The sequence below is a fragment of the Anopheles marshallii genome, chromosome X, assembly GCF_943734725.1.
Source record: "Anopheles marshallii chromosome X, idAnoMarsDA_429_01, whole genome shotgun sequence".
In the NCBI taxonomy this organism is placed as follows: domain Eukaryota; kingdom Metazoa; phylum Arthropoda; class Insecta; order Diptera; family Culicidae; genus Anopheles; species Anopheles marshallii.
The window spans coordinates 14,858,621-14,882,895 of NC_071325.1; the positions used below are offsets into that span (position 1 = coordinate 14,858,621).

Sequence of the window (24,275 nt, forward strand, 5' to 3'; positions counted from 1 at the left end):
ATAGAATTTAGCGCGAAGCACTGGATGATTTCAATTTAATTTTATTGAAGTACCGAAATTTAATTACCAAATGTCATTTCTGCCACATCTTGCTCTACATACATTGGCTTTTTATTATGACTTTACTGTGTGTATTCTGTCATCCCAGGAACAGGTAGTCCACAATGTTCGGTGTTCCAAATATATTTCCAATGAATCGTACGAAGCACTGCAGTTTGCTGGTTAATAAATGTAATACAAATACTGTTTTCCTATTCATGTATGATGCCGATGTGATACTAACTTTTCATCTTTCATTGGTCAGTTTTCAGGTGGACAAATTATAAAACAAATCATGTATCGCCTGATGCAATCTTCAACCGGGCATGCCATCATGCAACGTTCGGTCAGCCAGTACATAGCACTCATCCACATTTAATTAGTCCGGGAGAAGTGTTGACAGGAATATCACTGAAAGAAGTTAAACTTAGACGACAAACATTTCTACATGCATTACGGGACTATGCGGCTCGGCAGATTGGTGCTGCTACAAATCATATTGTAAGTTTGTTAGAGTTGCTCATGGTTATGTTGTGATAGAGGTTAGAGGTTCTAGGTTATATACCTATCTTTAACATTTTTAGGTTATTATACCATCCGCTAATAAGAAGTACATGAGCCACAAGATTCCGTACGTTTTTCGTCAAAACACAGATTTCTTATATTTAAGCGGTTGCCAAGAACCAGATAGTGTGCTTGTGCTGGAAGTTGATTCAAATAACAATTGTAAAAATACAATTTTTGTTCGCCCGAAAGATAAAACTGCCGAGATGTGGGATGGACCCAGGACTGGTGTACAATTCGCTCAGGATGTGTTTGGAGTGGAGGAATCTTTTGATATTAATTGTTTAAAGGAATACTTGACGAAATACGGGTTTGCCAATCCCAACTCCATATACTGGTACGACGAAAAAGCGTCCGATTTGGCCGATGTATCTAAGATGGTTAGAGATGTAACCAACAATCAAACGAAATCACCAATCGAATTGATTCAAAGCCTTCGTCTGATAAAATCTGAAAGTGAGTGTGTGTTGATGAGAAAAACGTGTGAGATCGCCTCTAAAGCTATCAATACGACGCTTGAGAATAGCTATCCTGGCATTAGTGAACATGAAATATACGCCAATGTGGACTACTACACGCGTATCAATGGAGCGAACTTTTTAGCGTACCCACCAGTGGTAGCTGGAGGTTCCAATGCTACGATTATCCATTATATAAACAACAATCAAATTGTAAAGGGTGGCGAATTGATATTGATGGATGCGGGATGTGAATATCATGGTTACACAAGCGATATTACAAGAACTTGGCCTGTTGATGGCAAATTCAGCGATGCTCATCGAGTTCTGTACGAAGTTCTTTTACAAGTTCAAAAAGAACTTTTAGACTGTTTACAATATCAAGGAGGTGAAACGTTAGATCAACTCTTCGATACGATGTGTTCCAAAATAGGCAAATATTTACAAGAAATCAAGTTAATACCTTCCTCGCTTTCTGGTCTGGAACTGTCTCGAGCCGCCTACAAATTTTGTCCCCATCATGTGTCTCATTATCTAGGTATGGATGTTCACGATACTCCTCTGATATCTAGAAACATTAGGTTATGCCCCGGAATGGTGTGTACAGTAGAACCAGGTAACTATTAAACTGATGTATTAGTTATTGCACATCTATTGACAATATTTCTTTTTTTTGGCAGGCATTTACATACCAACACACAAATTAGATGTTCCGAGTGAATTCCGTGGTGTAGGGTTGCGCATCGAGGATGACGTGCTGATTAAGCCAAGAAAGGAAATAGAAATTTTAACTAAAGAATGCGTAAAAGATTCTACGCTACTAGAAGACTTGGTAAGCTGTAAAACAAGAGGCTCGTTGTCTTAGCTGACACAATTATGTTAAAGATTTAGTGTAAGTTAATAAATTTAAAATTTTGCTTAGATATTATATATCTATGTAGAAGGCAGATAAGTTTAATGTGTTTTCCATAATTTGGTCCCTTCTATACCAATCGCTCACTCAAACTAAAATATTCTTCATTGCCAGCCTTGTTCTGTATGCCATTGGTGCTCCATACCTGTTTGCCTTAATCAATCTTTATGTGTCAGCTTTCTTCTCCACTCTCTACTACAACCCAACCCAATAAAGGCCAACGAGTCGTTACTTTAAGTTATTTCAATCCCTCTTTGGATTTGTTCGATTTCATTTTCTCCTTGACCGTATTTCGTGCTCGCATTCAACTTCACCTTCTCATTTTTATAAATTCACTACCCAGGGTTGGGTATAATTTGAAATAAAATATTGGATAAATGTTCAGGCCTTAAAACATTTAGACGTAATCCAAAAAAAGTTTTTATTTATTATCATATTTTAACATTTTTTGTCTACATCGGCATAATTCACTGTGGATGCCTAAGCCCACTTATACTATTATGATTTGGAGAGAAAACAATATCACCACAACCATGCAACTTGTCAAAATATATTCCCATGTACTAATTAGCGAAAAATAGTTTTAAAAATCGTGGGCGAATATCAAACAATTTTGAATGTTTAGCATCCCCATCTCAGTCGTCATCAAGAACGGCAGGAGTAGCAATATGTTCTGGTGCCAGTCGATAAACATATTTATGGGCCTCATCATAGTACGGATTCGTACACTCCCGTACGGCTTTCAACCATTTGGCCAGATACGGCCTACCACTGCTTGGGTCGTACCCTGCTATTTTCACTTGTTCAATCTCACAAGCAGCCGATAGATCGGCTATGCTAATGGAATCTCCGGCGAGAAAAGGTTGCCTACCGTTGCATAATAAAGTTTGCTCGAAAAAGTTCAACCCGTTGTTCAATCGCTCAAGCAAACGATCCGTCTTGTCGGCATCCACTTCCTTACCCAGCAGTGGATTTAACCAAACGTGGAAAAAGTACAAGGATACGTCTGCGCGTATATTCAAATGCTGCCAGGAAAGGTATTCATCGATACGCGCCTTGCATACGGTGTCTTCCGGATACCAACTGGGCGATACTCGATACTCGCGGCATAGGTATTGGTAAATAGCAACGCTCTCTGCGAGTCGGAACTCCTGCTCCACAATGCAGGGCACTTTTCCATACCGGTTAACATTCGTTTTGTAATCGGTTGTTTTGTGTTCAACTAAAGAAGGAAAAACCAATTGTTATTATTATAGAACTAATCGTTCGTGACGCCAAACAATACTCATACGTTTTCTAAGCGCTACTGGGCATCGCTCGAAAGGAACCTTGTTGATCGACAAAAATATATAAAGCGCTCTTGATGGTTGCGACATGAAATCATAGTACAGCTTAAGACCACGGGACATTTTCCTTCGTTGTGTACAGCTCTGAATATGTTATAGGTTTGTTATTTACGTGTCCAATGTAGGAAAACACATCCGGATGAAGTAATAACATGAACAGAAATAACCTAGCTGAGGATCGTATCACTATTTTAATACACGAATATGCTGAAATGCAACGTAGCTTCAAGAAGTAATGAGAGGAACGAGTATGTTCACAAGCTGTAGCGTCAAATCATCCTCTTTATCAAATTGTTATCAAAAAGACCACTCCGTTGCAAATCTTCATCCAAAACCAGTTTGACACTTTGTTGACATAACATTTCACGTTGAAATCTCTGGATAAGCTTTTGTTTTAAAAACTGTTGTCTACTATGTTTGCGGTCGGAACCAAAATTTAAAATGTTTGAATCATATGTATTGTTTTTTTAACGAAATGATAATTGTTGAAAACTTGTAAAATTATCATTTGCGATGATAGCGAGATAATACATAAAAAAAGACAAGCATATCCGTGATCGGCCAGAAGCTATAAACCAAGGATCGATGTTTAGAATTAACATACGATACACTTTCAGGATCGGACTATCAATAGCAATAATATAGGCAAGGCGCGTCCAGGCCGTAAAAATCCACATCCAGGAAGATATTCGGTCTACACATTTAATCAGTGGATACTGATCATAAAACCTAGAGGTGCCACGATGCGATTGACGGGATCGATGAATGCACTAAACAAACAAGAGCCGTAAGAACGTGGAAATATACAGGAAAGGTTAGGAAATGCTCCGCTCGACAACTAGGACCAAGGTCTGGTCTTTAGGCAATTGTTTGTTTGGGATCAATATGAGAAAATCGTAGGTAAGAAATTCATGATAAGCTTAACTAACGTAAGCACAAAAACATTATATGAAAGTAGTATATAAACTATAGAATTTTCGCAATGAAGCATCATTTTAACTTCGGAAACGAACGGAAGTGTCAATTTCATTTGCAGAGTTGGATAATCTTTCTTTGACTTTCTTTCGGATGCTGGTTTCTTACACAACGTGTATTGACACACCACGCATGAATTCTTTCAGCCAACTTCAAGTCTATTATCAGCTTCTAGGTGACTGGCCTGTCCGATTGATTTAAATTTGAATACTTTAAATTAACTAGTGTATTGTAAAGATCAACGTTTAAATATGTGGTGGCGATCCATCACACGACACGAACCAGCACCAAATCACTACCGGGGCCGTTTTTTCGTAGCAAGTGTACTATGAAGAAAGTTTATATTATATAAGATACATGATCATTGAAGCGATTGAATTTAGCATTTATTTTCGCATTTTCTGGGATACATTGCAAGCATATTGATTATAAACTAAAGTAAGAAAATGAAAGCCGTACGATCGCGTAGAAATAATCATTTTCCTCGCTGCTATCAATACAGGTTCACACAATTCTCAAAATAAAGAATGGCAAAAAGCGCAAAACAAATATTAAAATAATATTTAGAACGGCCGGGCCGAGCAAAAGTTTAATATATGATGGATGATATAATGTGAGTAATGTAATGACATAAAATATATGATATAATGTGTATATGATGTAATGTATAATAGGTGAAATATAATTGTGAATAAGAAAAAAATATATACCTTGTAAGGTATTTTGAAAAAAATTATAAAAAATGTTCTCTGCATTATGCAATCGTTCAATAAATGATCGATCGATTGAATGCTGTGTTGAGTCGAAAGGAACGTCAATTATTTTATTTATTTATTATAATTATAATGAATAAATAAAATAACGTCAACGTCAATTATACTGGGTAATCTTCTGCATATATCATTTTCGTTACATTAATAAAACTCGTATGAAATGCAAAATTTCGAATTTTTGCAATTGCATTTTATAATCTATGCTAGATCGAGCTGGAAGGAACTTCAGCGGTAGAATAGGTGATTGGTGACAGATACACAACTGCCGTCGACTCACGACAAAATTTCGCTTTCATAATCACAGCCGCCTTCGGTATGGCTGATGTCGAAAAGTCGGTTTGGCACGAAACATCAATTTTGGTGGGCTGCTAATTCGGGCGGTGGTGATTTTGTGATGATAGTTCTAATGCAATCGGTGTTAGACAGTTCTGCCTGTAAATTGGCATTTCCCTGTTGCATTTCCTGCACGGTGCATGGTTCGCTTTGTCCATTGTCCACATTTACCGGGATATTGGCACCACTATTCGGTAACAAGTTACTGTTTGCATTACTTCCAGTATCTACCACGACGTGAATTTCAGTTTCAGATGCCTTAATCGGTTCAATTACGATATTCGGACGAATGTTTGAATTGTTCGGGGTTGTTTGCTGAACCAAACCCGCGTTAAAGTTGTTAAATGCCATGGTTTGAGGCATCAATGTCTACGAAGACCAAGTCAATAGAAATTATTAGGCATTTCCATGCAAAACGCATAGCATGTAACTATTAAATAGAAATGGCCAGAATACTTACAAATATCGGATATCCTTGTTGTGATGCTAATTGATTTGATACCGGCATTGATCCGACTCTGCCTGTAGTGGATAGTTGTATGTTTTGATATTGTTGACATTGTTGGATTGCAGGCACAACGGCAGCCGTTTGAGTTGCACAGTTGATTGCAGAAGTAACAAACGAATAGGGTGCAAATCTATTGCTCTGTACAATCGTTGGAAAGTTACGTATTGGACCTTCAAATGTGTGTTGTGCGCCTATAGGAGCCTGGACATTTACAAACTCTAAGATAGCTCCGCCTGATTGGATTATATTCGGCCATGCATTCCATTCCCCAGGGCGATTAATTTGCTGCTGTATGGAAATTGGTTTTAAATTAATAGAAAATTCTATTGTAAGATTGCAGAGTAAATAATATTTTACCTAGCCGTGATGTTATAAAACATAGACTTTGGCTGATACTTAACGTACTCAAGGATTTTTCCCAACTCCTTGAGCCGTGCAGTACCTTGCACAATTACCTTGAATGTGATTCGCTAGCTGCATAGATTTTTATCAAAGATTTCAAAACAATCGTATAGAGAATCAAGCTAACTACCCATATTAATCTTCCCAACATATTCACTCTAGTTGTAAATATTACAAACACTAATATAATTGAAAAATTAGATAAATACACTTACCACTGAATCGGTATCTTCAGACGACGAAGCTACAACTGAATCGGTATCTTCAGGCGACGAAGCTAGCATCGTACTATTATTGATAATCCCGTTTGAGCTCAACGTCCCTTCAAGAAGCAATCTGTAATATAACAAATCATTGGAAGGACAAATTATACGATAATATCTACTCATGGACAGCGAGTTTTCAATTTTCCCAAATCGACCAGGTTGTCTTTGCAATTAGCAAGAAATTTAGCAAAATTTTGCAATTTTGCTAATGTTTTGTTTCACGTTACCTTCCGCGACACAGCAAGGAAATTTGTTCGGGGAGATTCAGTTTCCGTGAGATAATTTCCTTCAAACGACGGATCGTAGCCATTTTATTAGTTATGAGATGTAAGTCGGTTTCACTTGCGGAGATAATTTTCAAAATTATTCTGTTATCCTCATCAAAACCAACGTTTTGCTCTCCGGAAGCTGATCCATCAGCAGCGGTTCTATTAACGCTGCCATTGTTGCTGGATGGGGTTGCCATTCTGTATGTAAACTTTTTACCCTAATTTTCCGTTCTACTGATAATTTTATTTCGATTCGTTCGACTTTGACTAGCCGTTGATCACACAAGGATATCGTTGTGGAAAACGATGAGCTTTATTCCGGCTTTTGATTTTGCTAGGTGAGCGTCACTCACGCGATCCGCGATCCGCGATTTTATGGCAGGGAACAACACAAAATGGGTCCCGGTTTTACGACTCTCGAATGGTACGATCGCCTGAGTTGGTTTCGATATTTGCGAAAGGTTTCTTTGTGTTCTCGTCGATTTATTAATTTGATTCCACTGAGCTCAGGGATGTTTTATCCTTAAACAAATGAAATATTATTAGAGAGCACACTTTTCTGCACCAAAACCCGATTCACCGAGCTGAACTGAAACCATGACCAAACCGTTTGAATTCCACCAATCCTGTGTCAGTGGAATTTTTCCAAAAGCTCATAAAATAAATTTGAAAAAAAAAGCTGCGTTAGCTTTGACAGTTCGGTGTGCTTTTGCTTAAATTTGACAGTTCGGGATAAACACTGCGCTTTGGCGAACTTACTGTAACAAGCTTTCTGGGACTCACTAAGCAAGACATGAGTTACAGCTTACATATTACAATTTATGGAATTATGAAGCAGCAGTACATCTCACCCTTGCACTTAAAACAAACCCTGAAAAATATTATTTTCGACTCAGCGGCTCGTCTAACATGGCGTCTCGCAAAAAGAATGACTAACCTGCCGGTAATCGGCTTCGTGCAAATGTGTGCGTGCGGTAACGGGTTGGAAAGAAAGGCACGAACCTAACTACCGAATAAAGGAAGAAACAAGACACGCACCCTTGTTGGTCTCTTTCTATCCCAAGCTTTGCAGCAGTAAGCAAATTTTGTGATTTTGGAATGGTGTAATTGTGTTGGTGTGTGCATTACGAACACAGGGTGGATGCGACGCACCGAACGCTGGAAAGATAAAGCGAGACAACAAGCGGTGCGATGATTCCATCTCTCTGTTTCTCCCGGGCGGCATAACGAAGCGAAAGGTTCGCTTGTACGGCACGTGTAAAATTGTGTACAATTTTAGCGCACGCTTTACCGTCAGTCTCTTTCGGAATTTGTTGTCTTGCAAAGCGTGTAGCGTTGACTGCCGGTGCACGGAGTATAGATTTTCAGTCTGATCATCTTTTTGTACTGTATTGTTTATGTGTTGGCGATCGTTGCTGGAAAGAAAACGCCGAACCAAGTGTGCAGTTACATTTAGTGTAATCGATTGTGCAGTTTAGATTTGGCAACTGGTGAAAAGAAAAAAAAGGTGAAAACACATCGAGCCCATTGCCCAACCCTCAAAGAAAGCGTTTCAATAATCTTCCAACACCGTCGTCTGGATTAATCACTATCAATCGTTGGTCGTACGGACAGTTTTCAAGTCAAGCAGCAATGTCGGATCCGGTTGAAGTAGAGCAAATGTCTGAGACAAAGCCCCGTAAGGTAAGTGTCGTTGCAAGGAAGATAACATTTACATCCATTCACCAAAGTGTCACCTAACATATAACTACTCCGCTGCAAATGCACTTCTCATGAACGGGGTTCGAATATGGAGGGCAGAGAATGCAACTTTGCATACATACATCTTGCGATGTAATAGCCAGAATAATCTTAAAGCGTAAAAAAAAACCATTGCACCATTGCATTAAAACTCATTCCGCACAAATTTGGTTCATTTTAAGGGTTTGAGGCGACGCTACTTGTGTAGCGCAACTCCTCAGCGTGATTCATATCGTTGTCAGCGAATTTCTCATTAACACGGTGTTCTGCGAATGGAAGAAAATTGCCGCAAAGGGCACATACTTGCGCTGGTGAATCAGCTAACTGTTCCTCGCGGTTGCGAGCGAATTCTTCCTCCTCTTCAGCCTTTGCGGCTGCCTTGCCTTTTACGGCCTTAGCCGATATCTGCGACGGTGTTTTGTGACTCACAGCCGGTTTAGTCATTTCTGGGTGTGAATCAGTACTGATGGGCGTTATACCTTTATTCTATTGACATTTGACTCTAGTAGTCGCAGCCCAGGTATCCTTGAATATGGCAGAGGCGGGGAAAGGTTCTTCGTCTTAGAGATGGTAAAATAAGACCCAAGTAAAATAAGAAGAAGAGCAGCTTTTATTCTAAGCCGGCTAATAATAAACGCTGAACAACATGAAAACGAAAATTCAAAAACAAAAATCGACCATCGCCATTGAAACTCGTGCACTTATGGTTGCTCTGCTGGCTGGCATGAAATTTGTCCACAGGCACCAAACTCCATCTTATACACAGGGAGGGAAAACAAGTTTCACCGCCGAACGGTGCAAACCAGCACACGTGTAATGCAGCCTCTCGCGGGAACCTTCGTCGCTTTTTTTTGTACGACGTGACTTTTTTTTGCTGTTGTACAATAAAGGAAGATGATGGCTTCATCGCGATGGTTGTCCCCTGTCTCCATAGGGGGACCAGTTTGCTGAACGCATGCACTTGTGTGCGATAAAACGAGTCACACACGAATAGTGGTGTGGTAAACAAGTGTGCATTGCAGTTATCGGTAAAAAATGTTGCCAACTGTTGGCAAGGATTATCAACAAGTTAAAAGCCACTTTAGAGCCAAAGACTTTATTCTGCCGTTTACCGGCTTTTTATTGCGCAATTCCTTCAGATATTCAGAACTTGAGACACGGATTGGACACTTCTGGATTGGTGGACATCCTATAGGCATCATGCATAGAGACAATATCTTTCCCCTTAATCTTTGTTATATTTCTTGTAATCGTAGGTAGGATTCACCCCCTTTGAGTATATTTCAATCTAATTGTGGGCGAAAGACACCCTTCGTATATTGCAATGCAAAAAAAAGGTGATTTAGTTTATTTGATTTGATGTGTACATTATCAATATCAAAAACTTGAGCTGCCGTGCCGAAGAGATATTGATTTGCTCTTCAGATTCAGAGAAAGTTAGCTCAAGCTTTCCTGAGTGAAAGGAGAATTTATGTAGCCTTTTTTTCCCTTGCCCTTAGCTTTTTCCCCAGTTGCCCAATACACCGCCATTGAAGCAATGCATCTCACCGCGAGTCGCTGGGCAACAGTTGCGTTTAATTCTCGGCGGTAGAAAGTGTTACAAAATCATACGAATTCTTTTGCCCGGACTTGCATGTGGGCAATAAACAGGTTGTCCTAAATTCATATTGAATATCATGCCACCTACAGGGCGAAATTTGGTGGGGGCTGAAGATGGCTCGTTCGGAACCAGCATATCTTTCAGATGGTTTCCTTTACCTTTTTTCCCTCGTGTTTCGCTCCGTTCCATTTTAGAGGCCCAATTGGGGCCAATGGCTCGTCGAAAGAAGAAATAACACAAACACACCAAAAAATGCGCCCACGCCTCTAATCTGTTTTCTCGCCTTTCCCCGCCGCGTGATAGTTGTGCTGCGCCAAGTGCTTTGTTGCGATCGCGTGGATCTTTTAAAATGCGTGGAGGATAATTTCACATTTTACTTAATTCATCTCCATCCTCTTTTGCGGCCAGGAGAAAGGGTCGGGTTTTTTTTATTATTTTTGTTTTTTGTCTAAAGAAGAGAGTTTTTGGAAACCTCGGCTGAGGTTTGGTAAGGTAGCCATGGGTAACTGTTTTTCTGAAATATGGAGCACAAGCTGAGCGAAACGCGAAACTGGAAAAAGTAAAAGAAAAAAACCCAGAAGGAACGAGAAAGAGAAAGACCCAGCAAACAAAAACCGCATGAAGGCACGATTGGAAATATGCACATATGCTTAAAAGCTTCCTTTCCTTTCGCGTAAGGGAAGATGTTTAAGATCGTTGGTCCGGCATTTTTGTTGTTGTTGTTATGTTTGCTAACCCTTTGAAACATTAAGCTTTCGGTGTCATTTATATCAATCAAAGAGCGACGAAGCGATGGGAAAAAGTGGGAAGATGTAGCTCACCAACGACGTACGTGTGTTATATCATTGCCAGCGTGTGCACCCAATTTAATCTCTCACCTGGGATCGAACCGACCAGATACACAGCGCTGATTATAAAAGATTACAACCCCGTGAGTTTTGCTGGCAACCTATCAAAAACTGAGAAACTTTGATGGGAAAGGAGGAGGAAAAGAAGGGTGAAAGAGGCCTAGAGCAACGGTTCTTTATACAGCACACCGGTCAGGCACGAGTGCCCTACGGTAAAAATCGATCAATCCACTGCATCTATACGGTACCCTGGAACGCCGAATATACTATTTTGGACGCACCGATGACTTTACGGGTGAAGGAACTCTGTACTGTAGTTGTAGTACGTGAATATTACATTATTTTTTTGGTAAAACTCTGGAACGGGGTGTGCAGTCTGGGCCTCCCCAACATATTGAGCAATAGATACAATCCGGAATATTGGGCGTCCAAAGTAAATTCTTTACCTCTGTGTAATTCTTTATGTAATGATATAACAATAGTAACCGGGGCCGCCACGATGGTGGATTTTGTAGCTGCATCAGTCTTCACACGAGAGGGCCGAACAAAAATCCCATCCGGACCAAAATAAACTCGAATCTGAAGTTACATTTTTTAATCTCCAAGAATTTATGAACTTTTGAAGAATCGGGAATCTTTGAAAATTGAATTATTGGGGAATGTGTCAGAACTTGTGATAGACTTGTTGAAGCATGGTAATTATAGCATGTTCTTTTTGTTCGATTATATTGGATTGGATATTGGAAATGCTCGAACTAGTGTTGTGCTTAAAGATTCGTTTGGGACATGCTTGAAATCTTCACTACAGAGTCATTCAAAACATGAGTTTACGCTCAATTCCTTCATCTCCTAGAATTTGTAAATCTCTGAAAGTGCATTTTTGGAGAATATTTTGCCCAACCACCAATCGGTTACTGAACTGTCGGCTGAAGTTGATGTTTTTGTAAATGTTGTTCATAGAATTGAATTATGTATCTTCAGAGATTCAGTATCAGATAGAAACGAGTTTAAACTGGATCTTTGGTGAAGTAGCACAGTCAGTTACACCTCAACGAAAACAGCATAATTACGAACACGATTTATTCAAATTATTGCGCTAAAAGAGACTCCATCCATGACATTCGCTATGCAAGACCGCAAGTGCATTCACGTGATTGATAGTAAACTGTCCAATGGAGTGTTATTTTCATGGATTCTTCAAATGAATTCTAAATTTCCACCGTCACCAGGAATATTTGACAGATGAAAATGATAAAAAAGATGTGAAATAAACAGCATATGGTTGATTACTGTTTCTATCTGCACGTGTTGCAAAAGGGGGAAATTGTATTACGTAATCCAATCGGTTCGGTATCAGTATCTTCGAGTAATGGCGACGGCTGTGCCGGACACCAAATATGGCCGGCGACAAGCAAACAACATTTCAACAGTATATGGTTCATGGCCGGATATGGTCGGCGACAATCGCATCGCAACAATGTTTCAAGGATCAAGGCTGCATAATGGGCTTCTGCTGTCCGATCATATCGTGCCGCGCCTGGGTGTGTTGGTGTCGGTAGGAAGCCATGACATAAAAAAACCGGTCAAGTTGCTCATTGAGACGGACGAACGTAGCTGAAACGCACCAGCTCTCAACAGTGGCGTTTCAGCTCCAAGGATATTTCCAGCCGTGTTGTTGCACACGGGCCCTCAGCAGAACACCACATTATCAGTTATGGACAACACATTCTGTGCGTCTGGTGGTAAAAGGTAATAAGGTTTTATTGAACGAGGGCTCAAGACCATCGGTAGCATTGGTGTTGGGATATCCGCAATTTGGCATAACCCATCAAATGTTGCTAAGAATTGAAGAACGTTAAACGAAATTGAAAATTCGGCTTATAGATGAAGTTACGCTATGTAAGATAGATAATTATAAGATGTATATTGCGATACTTCTGTCTTTACACGAAAAGACCGGTCAAAATCCCAACCGAACCAATGTCCCGACTACAACTTCGGGCATATAAAGTCCAAGATAGCCAGAAATGGTCAGGCAACTAGACCTCTTGAGGTTGTTGTGCCGGTAAAGTAGAAGAAGAGGATGGTTCCTCTGTCAGTTTGTAAAACCTTGTCTGCAGCACAATTCATCGGATACTAATTCACCGTTTGCAACTGCAATAGCAAAAACTCCTCTAGAATATCTAAAATAAGTGTAAAATAATATGCAGAAGCAAAATCCCATACATGTGTGTGTGTTGCAGCCATAGCGATGGTAGCGAAAAGATTATGCGAAACGTTTTGCAACTGCCTCACGTTGATCGACAAAGAGGATCAACGCGAAGAAAACATGAACACGCTGAAGCTAACGCCGCTTCTCTGTGATTTTCGCGAACGTCGAAGATTGTTTTACACCAACAGGAAGAAGCAACTGAAAGCAGTAAAGTTGAAAGGAAAAATGTATAAATCTTCGACTCCGGTTTTCGGTTCTTGTTGTGCCCCACGGTTGCTGGCATGTGTGCATTGCTGCCGGCCGCTGACTTGCGAACCTTTTTTATTTCCGGTCGTACAAGACAGGCGCTGACGTCAGTTTGCGCACCACGTTGTGGGCAATATAGTGAAACTTCGGCAACGCACCAACACACCGGCTGGCGAGAATCGTCGACCGATCGTGTGCTTGTAACTGTTATTTGTTGGAACCATAGTGCTTACATGGCTAAACGAACACAAATTTGCCCTAATTTGGAAATATATCACTTGAAAGCTCTTGCAGGGGGAAAACACGATCGGTTATTAGTGAGGAATGGCAGCTGTTATTAGTTATTAGAAATACTGTATTGGATCAATGTTCACTATATCAATAGCTATACAATCATTATATCAATAGCTGGAAACATAACATAGCTCTGCAAATATGGTTAATACAAACTAATAGCAATCAATATTTGTTGAAGGATACGGAATTGAGTGGCTTTAGTCAAGTTCGAGACTCGAGCGATAGAAACCGCACCGCACCAATCAGTCAGATAAGCTGCTGGATGAGTGGCAAAAACGAACAAGCGTTTATATGTTACAAATAGCGATAAGAGATGGTATTTGTGGTTCCTGATACTGTTATCTTGGTTTGCCCTTGCAATTCTTCATCAACCTGGGTGCGGCATGCTGTTGCTGCTTTAAGGCATTATGAATCATATATGGTTTTGAAACAAAAATGAGTAATGCGCGTTTCTTAGAACTCTTCAACCTCGTTTTTGGTTTTCGGTCTATAACTTTTTTTTTATCTTGAGTTAGCTTCTTGCATTACTGCTCAAAGCTAGCAAATGGACAGTATCAATACTTGAATCTAGCGAGGCACGCAGTTATTGAACCAGACATATCCGCTGACGGCGGACGGAGACATATAGGGTTCTGCTAACAAGAGTATAAATAATAATAACTTTCATTTTCCTTGTTATAGACTCTTAATTTACAATGTTTGACGTGTATTTTATATAATCTTATCCTTAGTTACCAGTTTATCCTAAGTAGCTTTATAATATTTACTATTATTACACCTGCTATAAAGTATTACAAGTGCATAATTAAATGTGCAAACATGCAGTTTTTGCTGATCTCCACAGTTTTGTTGTTCCATGGGATTAAGAAGGGCGAAGCTATCGTAAAGTTCTAGACGAAACCGTATTCTAACAATCTTTATTTTGCATCCAAAGTAAAAATTTTAGCGAGAAGAGTTAAAATTTGAAAGCATTTATTTTGGGGTCGTGCTTTTGTAGTGAGAAGTAATGTTAAGATGCGGAATTAAATGTGTGCAAATGATTAACAAATGTTTCAACAATCTTTTTTTTACCACTCCCAGATGGCATTACCAACTTCGCTCGATAAGGATGCGATTCGCGAAGCGTATGAGGACGTCCGCTCGAATCTGAGCGATCACGAGTGGGCCGTGTTTAAGTTTGACGGCTTAAAGATTGTTTGCTCGGCCAAGGGCCAGGGCTTCGACGAGTTCTGCGGCGAGTTCCATGATGACGAGCGCGCGTTCGGTTACATCCGGATACAGATGGGTGACGAGATGTCGAAACGCAGCAAGTTCCTTTTCTTGACCTGGATCGGACCGGAAGTGGGTGTTATGCAGCGCGCCAAAATGTCAACCGACAAATCTATCATCAAGGATGTGATCAACGTACGTGCGGGTAACCGGTATCGTCGACCGCAATGTCTAATTCTATTCTGTATCATCTACCGTAGAACTTTGCTGTGGAGCTGCAGGTGGAAACGAGCGTCGATCTGGATCTCGAGATGTTTAAGGCGCACCTCAACAAAGCTGGCGGCGCTAACTACGGGACGGGTGTGCGGGAGCTGTAAGGATATAGCTACACGCCAAACGATACATGGTGCGATACAGGCGAATAGAAATAGAGAGAATTGCGGGTGGATGATAGGGATGGATGCTCTAACAAATCGCTGTAGAATGTGATCTGTGCCAGACGGCTGCCTGCCTTTGCCATTCCATAGATTCACAATTCAATCAACCGAAACCCCTTTAGGATGTAGTGTGAGCACAGGTTTACGATAGCACTCAGGCCAACATGTAAGGTTAATGGGTTTGTTTTGTGATAATAACACAATAGTAAATCTGCACATTTCTAATGCCTGGTACGAGTAACGTTTGCGTAATGGAAACTTTCCGTCTCGCTTTTGCAGGTGACCGTTGAGCGGAGTAGCGAAAAATTTCCATCCGCACCCGCCAACAGATAGAATTTAACAAGAGTTATTTAAATATTTAATTTTACGCTTATACGCTTTTCGTTTTTTTTTCTTCGTACACTTTGTCAGATCAATTATTGTAGTGCGCAAACAAAAATCGTTATCATTAATATTTTGATTGGCCTTGAGCATTGTTTTAAACTTCATTAATTGAACAATCATTTGTCATTCATCGCACCTAAGTGTGTTATATTTTTTTGCTACGGTGGAGTGTAACGAAAGTGAGTGTTACAACCATTATGATCAGCTTTAATTTGTATTGCTGCTAGGTTTTCGGAAAGGACGCTGACCAATGCTTTCGGTCGGTTAATTCATACGAATCGTGTGTGGATGTGGATTATAGTATGTTTCAATGTTATTACTTCAATTATTTTTCTGGGCCAAGGTCCCAAGGTGCGTTATTTCGATGTTGTTTCAAAGACACGTGCCTTAAATTTGATCAAACGACGAATCAGGCATACGGCAAAAGTTTTTACAAAACGTCACAAGAAAATATGTACCACAACTGGTCAAGTGGTTTGTTTCAAGGTGAGTTTAAAGAAAACTACTGGAAGGAAATACTTGATGTATAAATCTAGGAAGACAAAAAAAACTACTTTACACTGCAATGTCACCTAAATTTCGCAAAAAATAGCTATATAAAATGTAGGGAAAGAACAAAGATGGCTCAAACATAAAAATTGAGAAGAACTGAAAGAAGGTCGTACGTATAAAAGGCACTTGATATTGAATTCTGGTCATGCAGCGCTTATCGATTACATTGGACTGTTGCGAAGCGAGCATTATACATAGACACGCTGTTCGATAAAGCTGGAAACAATCTTTTGGCATTGGAGTTATAGAAAAGCGATGTGATTTGAGCTTTTTGTTAAATTGCACAATTTGTAAAATTAGGTCTATTCTACGTTCGTTTCGAATGTTTCGAAAATTTCTTAAAACTATTGCACAAAGCGCATTCCTTTCCCCGGTCTGGTTGAAATTGATTCATAAGATAGCAACAACCTCATATCATTATTTGTATCTACCACAACTCTGTTTGAGCGAGAAACTTCTTTTCCGCATTAGAATGATTAGAATGATATAATACATTGCAATAAAAAAATCGCCTTCATAACGTCACTGATAGAGGAAATTTAAAATGAAAAAAAAGAACAACGTGTGTATGTTATTAAATCGACGGACTGAAAAAAACATGATAAAAACCCATTTTCATTATGCGAATGTAAAATGCCGTTACTGCTGTGACAACCGAGGCAATGTAACAAAATAAAAAAATATATAACCTTTAAAATTATCCTTGGGGTGCTGAGTATTAGGGCTCCTGAAGCCTAATAATATTTCGTCTTAGTGTACATTTTAATTGGGATAATTATACATTTTGAAGGTATTTGCTTCATTCTATTTATTTAACATGTGTCTAGTTTAACTCGACCCACATAAAGGCATGTTAACTATTTGTTCACTGGTAGAATATGTGAACTAAATGCACAACAAAATTTAGACCATTTTGTTCTCTTGTACATCTAGGGCCAGGAACTTTAACAGATTGGGCACAATCTTTCCACGGGACAAACGACTGTCCAGTAACGTGGATCAGTCTGAATCATCTTATCCTAACGATGGACCAACCCCGTTTACAATAGAAAAATAAAAACGAAAACAAACGTCTCAATAGGATTCAATGAACGTGTATTCCTTACTCTACTTCTTTAACATTAACTATATAATTTACTTATTACTTACGCTCTGAGTTTTATTCTATGTATACAAAATATGGAAAATTAAGTGTCTTCGTCAAGCTACTAACCTAACAAATAGTGCATAAAGATACGATCCGATTTCTCCTATTGTGCTCTATAGTCCACACAATATATTAGACAGAGGGCTTGAGCATTGCGATCAGGCCCCAAAGTCACTCTAGAGGGCCTCGTTCGGTCGATGGTCAAGAAGCTTAGAAACTTCGAGAAGGTCCGAAAGATTCAGATGGATCGATGGCTTCGATGTGACCACCAGAAAGACACATATTAGAATGAAATATAGATATTAGAAGTATAAGATTGTCAGACGACGGCACTTGGCGTAAGAAAGAGATTCTTGATCCGCAATAACAAACATTTCTTTACTGATGAAAAACAAGCTGTTATACATTGTCCTCGAATTGGTATTAGTTTTACCAATTATTCATTTATTAAAGCAACCTTTAATTTTAAACTTAACCGCTCTCCACTTCTACAACGAGGCGCATAGCTGCATCAGTTGGTACGGATTCTGGCAACTTAACATTTTAAGCTCATCGTCAAATCCCAACTCAGTTGTTTGAATCCATTTACGCTCAAGATAGTACTGGATGCAGCTGTAATATTCAGCGTCATCATAACCGACGACGCGCACCGGCACAAACGGGTCTAGATGTTCAAAGCATTCGCGCGAATCGATAACAGTTAGGGGAGGTTGAGAGGATGCATCCTCTGTGTTCGAGCCATTTAACTGAATTTGCGATTTATCTTTAAATTCTGCCACCATTTGATCAATAGTTACCACGCACACACCATTATGCCAGTCGTTGCGAGTGATGCTGAGGAATGGATCCGTCAGCGTGAGTTGTTCGGGCTTAACGCGTACTTTGTTTTCGGTTAGGAGGCGCGTGTGTGACTGAAAGAAAGCATTAAACCCATCGATCAGCACCATAGCACGGCAACGACCCTCATTCGAGTGTTCCTTAAGTTCATGCAACAGTGCAGCAATCGCATCGCAGGAGAATTTCGCTCGGTTAATACCGTGCTCGACCAGGTCCATCAGTGGCGCCCCTGCCGGTGTTATTTCGCGCTTCGTCCACACGTAATCGCGGCTCACTTTTAGGCCGAGATCTTTAAGTAATGATGCATTCTGGCTCTTAAAATGCAATAACCAAGCTGCACCGTCCAATGGTAAATCAATAGCACCCTCTTTTGTGGTCGAGTTGGCGGTTTCTTTTGCACGCTTCATCCAGTTCGGCACCCAGGGAACGTGTATCAGGACGTATTGCTGCTGGAATCCGTAGTGTAAAAGGTGAGCCAAGGTAAGCGATTTGCCGGCACCATCCTCGCCGTATAACACGAACCGGTTCACCGGTCGATTGAAATCAGTCCGCTTTATGTACTCGATAATCTCAACCGCTGGTAGACGAACCATCAAAGAGCATTCGTTGAATGTTTTAATCTGCTTTTCGAAGCTTTTTGGCAGTCCACCATGGCCAAAAATCATTTTCCGTACATCCGCCGGGATGGTGTAATACCGGCCAATAGTTGTGCGTTGGTGTTTTGCCACGGTTTGCTCGGTTGTACGAAATTCGTCCAACTTTGGGTTTATTTTAGTTGCAAGTGTGGCGGTAGCACTTGCCGTGACCGTCGAATAGAACAAACGCGCCTGCATCAAAGGCACCATGTTTCGTATCATTGTGGGACAGAATAAAGATGATAGATGTATAATCCAATTCCTACAAATCTGGCTACCTGCAGAATCGTGGTAATGAATAACAGAAAGTAGATAAGTTACAGAGAAAAATCGATACAAAATTAAATCTGTACATATTGGAGTTTGTTATCACAAATACCTTGCTTCTGGTAAAAACTATATAGAACAATAATTTGCTGAATTCATTTACAACGCATGGAATTTATAACCAATTCTTTGAGTAAACAAAATTTTCTCTCGCCTGCTGTTTGACATTTCTCAAAAGAGATTTATTGTTTTTTCTACACTTCGTTAGATAACAGGAAGGTGCAGCACCCTTCTGTTTGAGTTTTCCAATCAGTGGTGGTCAATTATTCTGAATACATCTTGGCAATTTTTTAAAGTTCGTATACAATCATCCATGTAAACGTAGAAGATGCATCATGTGCGTTTGGTTTGACAGTTAAATGAATTCGTATAGTTGTTTGATTTTCTCCGTATGCAAAAGCATTATTTATTTGCGGTGTATCTAAAGAGCATAATATATTGCCCATAAATTGCTTGAAGAATTAAACCCTTTACATCCCAATTAAGTTCAATCCGGCTGATATCTAATCATGATAAAAATATAAATAATCGTACTAAAAATTTAACTAGATGAAGAATAAATATTGGATATATCAGATATTGATAGATGTTCTGATAAATAGCACCACAACATGCAATTTTTTGTGTAAATGATTCAATTTGTCGGACTGTTCTCTCATCACACCTGCATTGTATTTATCGTGCGTATCTCAGCTTGTAAAACGTCAGCTATTTTCTTTGCCTCATTGTCGTACGATCGGGTAAAAATGGATTTACGTGTTTTTGATGATATGAATTTGTAAGTGAATTTAGCATAAATCTGAACTGTTTTGTGTAGATCATAAAAGTGTTGGTAATAGTAAACCATAGCAGCAAAGATAGGCACATTTTCGACTGCGAGGAAAACATACCCATGTTACTTTTTATTTTGCGTCAGCAGACGAAACAAGCCTGTGTTTGACGGAGTTGGAATTTTTGTTTATCGTTTCTAAAAATTGTGTGTTTTTTGCTTACAATGTTTGCAGTTATATTACACCGGATAGGTTCTTCATCGAGCCTACCGAATCGGAGCAATTTGTTATCATCGAACGTCCTAATGGAATTGTATCGTTACACAGTATGTATTTTGTTGGGATCTTGTTGCTTCGATTCTATACATTGATAATTTTTTTTACTTTCTTATCCTACAGCCTCAGAAAGTAAGGAACAGTTACCGATCCACGGTTACGAGTTACGGAAAATATGTGGTGTGTTGGGAATGGTTCGGTTGATCAGCGGTTTCTATCTGGTTGTGGTAACGCATCGAGTTTTCATCGGTCTTATCAATAACGAGCCAATCTGGCAGATGGCCGGATTCGATCTGATACCACTCACACAAACGCTTACCCATTTGAGTGAAGCCCAGAAGGAACAGAATGCCATTTATCTAGCTATGATGCGCCAGGTGCTTGATACGCCCTTCTTCTATTTTTCGTACGGCTATGATCTTACTAATACGATGCAAAGGATTGGCAGCAGTGCCGGTGGCGGTGAATCTGGGGGTCTCTACATGAAGAGTGACAAGCGTTTCATTTGGAACATTGGACTGCTGGAGCGGTTATCCCATCTGCACCGTTATGCTCTTCCCATCATCCACGGATGTGAGTAATGCTAGGACACGTGTTGGTTTTATCTAACAATCCATCCTTAATAATTTATTTTCTGGTTCATGATTGTAGTCGTTTCCATCAACGATGTGATAATAAACGGACATTCGCTCAGCTGGATACTGATTTCACGGCGCTCGGTACAATATGCAGGCACGCGGTTGTTTTGCCGTGGTATAAACGGCGATGGTCAAGTGGCTAACTACGTCGAGACAGAGCAGATCCTGATCACCGGACAAGATCGCGTGTCGTTCGTGCAAACACGAGGCAGCATTCCGCTCTTTTGGCAACAGAACCCAACGTTGCAATACAAACCTCGACCGCAATTGCTAACTGGACGAGACCATCTGATAGCCTGTTCGCGCCACTTTGACGAGCAGTGTAAACGGTACGGTGCACAGGGTTTAATCAACCTGATTGATCATAAGGGTGCAGAGGAGGTGCTAGAGAAGGCGTACGATGCGACGATCTCAGCACTCGCCAACCCACTGGTGAACTACGTATCGTTCGACTTCCATAAGGAGTGCAAAAAGATGCGTTACGATCGTTTGAGTCTTTTAATGTCGCGGATTGCCAGTCAGCAGGACAACTTTGGCGTTTACCACACAAGCAACGCCGGACAGGTATACTCCGTCCAGAAAGGTGTGTTTCGTACGAACTGCATTGACTGTTTGGACCGAACGAACGTCGTACAGAGCTTAATTGCAAAGCGTAGCCTTGAGCAATCGTTGGAAAAAATAGGCATTTTTAAACTAGGCGAGAAACACATCGATCCTACATCCCAGTTCGAAGCCATCTTCAAAGCGGTATGAGCGATGATAATGGTCCAATGATAATTTCCAGCACATTGCACTTAAACATTTCTCATTTAACATTGTGCATAGGTTTGGGCAGATAATGCGGACCTCATTTCGCTGCAATATTCCGGCACCGGTGCGTTGAAGACAGATTTTACCCGAACAGGGAAGCGCACATTTAAAGGATTGCTTCGCGACGGTTTGAACTCCCTGACGCGCTATGTGAAGAATAACTTTTACGACGGCTATCGTCAGGACAGTATCGAGCTGCTCCTAGGGTCGTATCGAGTGAATGAAGGTGAAGGTTTAGATTTTCCTTCTCCACTGACTGCCTCCGATCCTACCGTCGACATGAGGAAACGAATGGTAAATATGACTAAACCGAAGCAGCATCGAATTGTTTGGAAATGGACAAATAATAAACTTTTCCTAATATTCTCTTCCCACAGATGGCGTCAATGGTGTTGTTCGAGATAGCGGTGTTCTTCGTCATCCTGCTATATCCGACAGAGTATAGCCTCAAAACAGGTGTTATATTGTTTGGTTGGGGTATTGTATGTCTAGTAACGGAACGATTCTTTGCAAAGCATCGTACCGATTTTGTGGACTGGCCGAAACTGCTTTCAAAAAAGTAACTAGCCGGCGGGGGTCCCTACCTGTCCGGGGTGAGCTGTATGACGTGAATAAGTACTACACGATCGTTTAAGACGACGCGGAAGCAGCCTGAATAACCTGGAATAGTGGATATGGGAGCAACGAATGACCGGCCAAATATTTCGTACTTTTGTCGCATATGTTCGGTATGTTGGATTGAAGTCGCACTTGGTAGAAGTTTTTATATGTTAAAACACATTTAAGCTTCATTGTTATTTGCAACACTTTTTGGGATAGATACAAAAACAGACACGATGTGCGGATAAATTACCCGTTTTGCTACCGATGATCAATCAAATGTTAGATCACATCGCCACACATCAACAATTATAACATGAAGAAAGATAATACCTAGCGGTGGTGATGGTTTTGTTCGGTAGAGTGCTTGATCCTTTCGACCACCATTCGGCTCTAATGTTCCTTTAGGAGCTTGACGTTATAATCCTTCATCTATCTTCTTTGCACATCAGGTTCAATAATAAAACTACAACACTTCCTGTAGTCGTACCTTGCATATATAGGATAATAGAAATTTCTTCTCAAACAAATTAATGAAAAATTGCAGCGTATCGAGGATAAACATTCGATAATACCATCATAATACACAATAGTTATCGGAAAAGCAGATCAATCGCAAATGTTCTAATCATTCCTTGGTTTGTAAATGCGATAGTGAGAATTATCAATAGATAAATAAGTTGAATAATCGAATTTTCTTCAAGATTGTGTTATTCAAACATTCATATTACAGACACAGTTAATTCATATTATTTAACATCTTTCTATGGTAAACTACAATCAATTTTAGTGCCGAATACAGAATTCAATTGGTTTAGTGTACTTGTATTGTTTTTGTTACAATCTTGTTTAATAAAATTTTATTTTATTTTATTCACTCAATCTTTTAAAACTTTAGTGAAAATCTACGCTTCGTAAAAATAGGTAGAATCAGGAGGGTACATTTGGAATTGATAATAAAATCTTCCCATGCGTATAATGGTATTGACTCATTTGTTTTGCTGAGTATGTTCTGTAACACACGTTCGAATTGACTTTTGTTTATATTTCACATGATTTATTACAATTTTTTTTTAATTTATGTATGTGTGAGGGAATGTGTCCGATGAGGCGAGAATAATTTGCCATCACTTTAAAAAAAAAACTGACCACAATTCGCGTGTTGCAACACAAAGAGAGCATCCATCGAACGAGGTAACACTAATCTCATTTTTTGCATGTTATCAACTATCATGACAGCATCTGCTATTGTAATACAGTCGACAGGATTGCTATAAGTCTATAGCCGACTTACCAACACTAACACCAGTGTTTGGTAGTGGTGCGATAATAATAGGTAAAAGCAGTAGATCTATTATCAGGAAGTTTCATAACATGCGGTAAATCACAGGCTAGAATGGCAAATTGCGTATGTAGATTAGTGATATCTTCTTCTGGGGATACGCTTTTCGTATGAGCTACGCCGTCACATTCGTTTTTGGAGCAACTTTACTCAACCGTCAAGGTTAAAGACCGAGGACGTGATATAAAGAAAAAGAATAGGAACGCTTTCCGCTTAGCTGCACTACTATGAAAAATGGAGCTCGGTTCAAGTCAAGATAGCAATATAAGGTAATTTCCGTAATGTGCCAGATTCTTATTCCAGTTGTGATAAGATGTCGTTATGCTATTTCTGATACTGGAAACATACAAAATGAATGAAGCGCAGAAAATCGTTGGTTTGATATAACCTGACACCAGCAATGACCGGAGGTATGGATTTATTTAAAAATAGGATCGCTGCTATTTGGTCAGTTTGGACCAGTGCTATTTGGTCAGTCAGGCGACACATACAACTGACAGTGAAAGTATGCGGATTTAGCTG

General features: G+C 39.9%; 5 protein-coding genes across 5 annotated transcripts; 3 read left to right on the forward strand and 2 right to left on the reverse strand.

Moving 5' to 3' along the window:
- The first annotated feature begins 164 nt into the window (after positions 1-164).
- On the forward strand, positions 165-1,926 carry LOC128711788 (xaa-Pro aminopeptidase 3-like). Its single transcript, XM_053806678.1, has 4 exons — positions 165-231; positions 305-540; positions 624-1,677; positions 1,742-1,926. The coding sequence occupies exons 1-4, from the start codon at positions 165-167 to the stop codon at positions 1,924-1,926; spliced, it is 1,542 nt and encodes a 513-aa protein (XP_053662653.1).
- A 683-nt stretch (positions 1,927-2,609) lies between these two features.
- On the reverse strand, positions 2,610-3,383 carry LOC128706845 (glutathione S-transferase theta-1-like). Its single transcript, XM_053801790.1, has 2 exons — positions 3,266-3,383; positions 2,610-3,196 (listed from the first exon to the last, which is right to left on the reverse strand). The coding sequence occupies exons 1-2, from the start codon at positions 3,381-3,383 to the stop codon at positions 2,610-2,612; spliced, it is 705 nt and encodes a 234-aa protein (XP_053657765.1).
- Positions 3,384-8,475: 5,092 nt separating this feature from the next.
- LOC128707257 (coactosin-like protein) lies at positions 8,476-15,375 on the forward strand. Its single transcript, XM_053802212.1, has 3 exons — positions 8,476-8,529; positions 14,870-15,193; positions 15,259-15,375. The coding sequence occupies exons 1-3, from the start codon at positions 8,479-8,481 to the stop codon at positions 15,373-15,375; spliced, it is 492 nt and encodes a 163-aa protein (XP_053658187.1). The 5' UTR covers positions 8,476-8,478.
- Positions 15,376-18,006: 2,631 nt separating this feature from the next.
- LOC128710328 (28S ribosomal protein S29, mitochondrial) lies at positions 18,007-19,212 on the reverse strand. Its single transcript, XM_053805382.1, has one exon. The coding sequence runs from the start codon at positions 19,210-19,212 to the stop codon at positions 18,007-18,009; it is 1,206 nt and encodes a 401-aa protein (XP_053661357.1).
- An 851-nt stretch (positions 19,213-20,063) lies between these two features.
- On the forward strand, positions 20,064-22,374 carry LOC128712175 (phosphatidylinositol-3-phosphatase SAC1). The gene is made up of 6 exons (XM_053807073.1): positions 20,064-20,095; positions 20,322-20,413; positions 20,487-20,936; positions 21,015-21,748; positions 21,827-22,105; positions 22,189-22,374. Exons 1-6 carry the CDS (start codon positions 20,064-20,066, stop codon positions 22,372-22,374), a joined length of 1,773 nt encoding a protein of 590 aa, XP_053663048.1.
- Positions 22,375-24,275: the final 1,901 nt, after the last annotated feature.

Bases quoted from the DNA above. Each gene is read 5' to 3' on its own strand.
- LOC128711788 (XM_053806678.1), top strand. From the start codon at position 165: ATGTTCGGTGTTCCAAATATATTTCCAATGAATCGTACGAAGCACTGC. The intron at 541-623 runs GTAAGTTTGTTA...TAACATTTTTAG, and splicing joins GTGCTGCTACAAATCATATT to GTTATTATACCATCCGCTAA. The intron at 1,678-1,741 runs GTAACTATTAAA...TTTTTTTGGCAG, and splicing joins GGTGTGTACAGTAGAACCAG to GCATTTACATACCAACACAC.
- LOC128706845 (XM_053801790.1), bottom strand. From the start codon at position 3,383: ATGTCCCGTGGTCTTAAGCTGTACTATGATTTCATGTCGCAACCATCA. The intron at 3,197-3,265 runs GTATGAGTATTG...TTCCTTCTTTAG, and splicing joins CCCAGTAGCGCTTAGAAAAC to TTGAACACAAAACAACCGAT.
- LOC128707257 (XM_053802212.1), top strand. From the start codon at position 8,479: ATGTCGGATCCGGTTGAAGTAGAGCAAATGTCTGAGACAAAGCCCCGT. The intron at 8,530-14,869 runs GTAAGTGTCGTT...TACCACTCCCAG, and splicing joins CTGAGACAAAGCCCCGTAAG to ATGGCATTACCAACTTCGCT. The intron at 15,194-15,258 runs GTACGTGCGGGT...CATCTACCGTAG, and splicing joins TCATCAAGGATGTGATCAAC to AACTTTGCTGTGGAGCTGCA.
- LOC128710328 (XM_053805382.1), bottom strand. From the start codon at position 19,212: ATGATACGAAACATGGTGCCTTTGATGCAGGCGCGTTTGTTCTATTCG.
- LOC128712175 (XM_053807073.1), top strand. From the start codon at position 20,064: ATGGATTTACGTGTTTTTGATGATATGAATTT. The intron at 20,096-20,321 runs GTAAGTGAATTT...CAATGTTTGCAG, and splicing joins GTTTTTGATGATATGAATTT to TTATATTACACCGGATAGGT. The intron at 20,937-21,014 runs GTGAGTAATGCT...TCATGATTGTAG, and splicing joins TCTTCCCATCATCCACGGAT to TCGTTTCCATCAACGATGTG.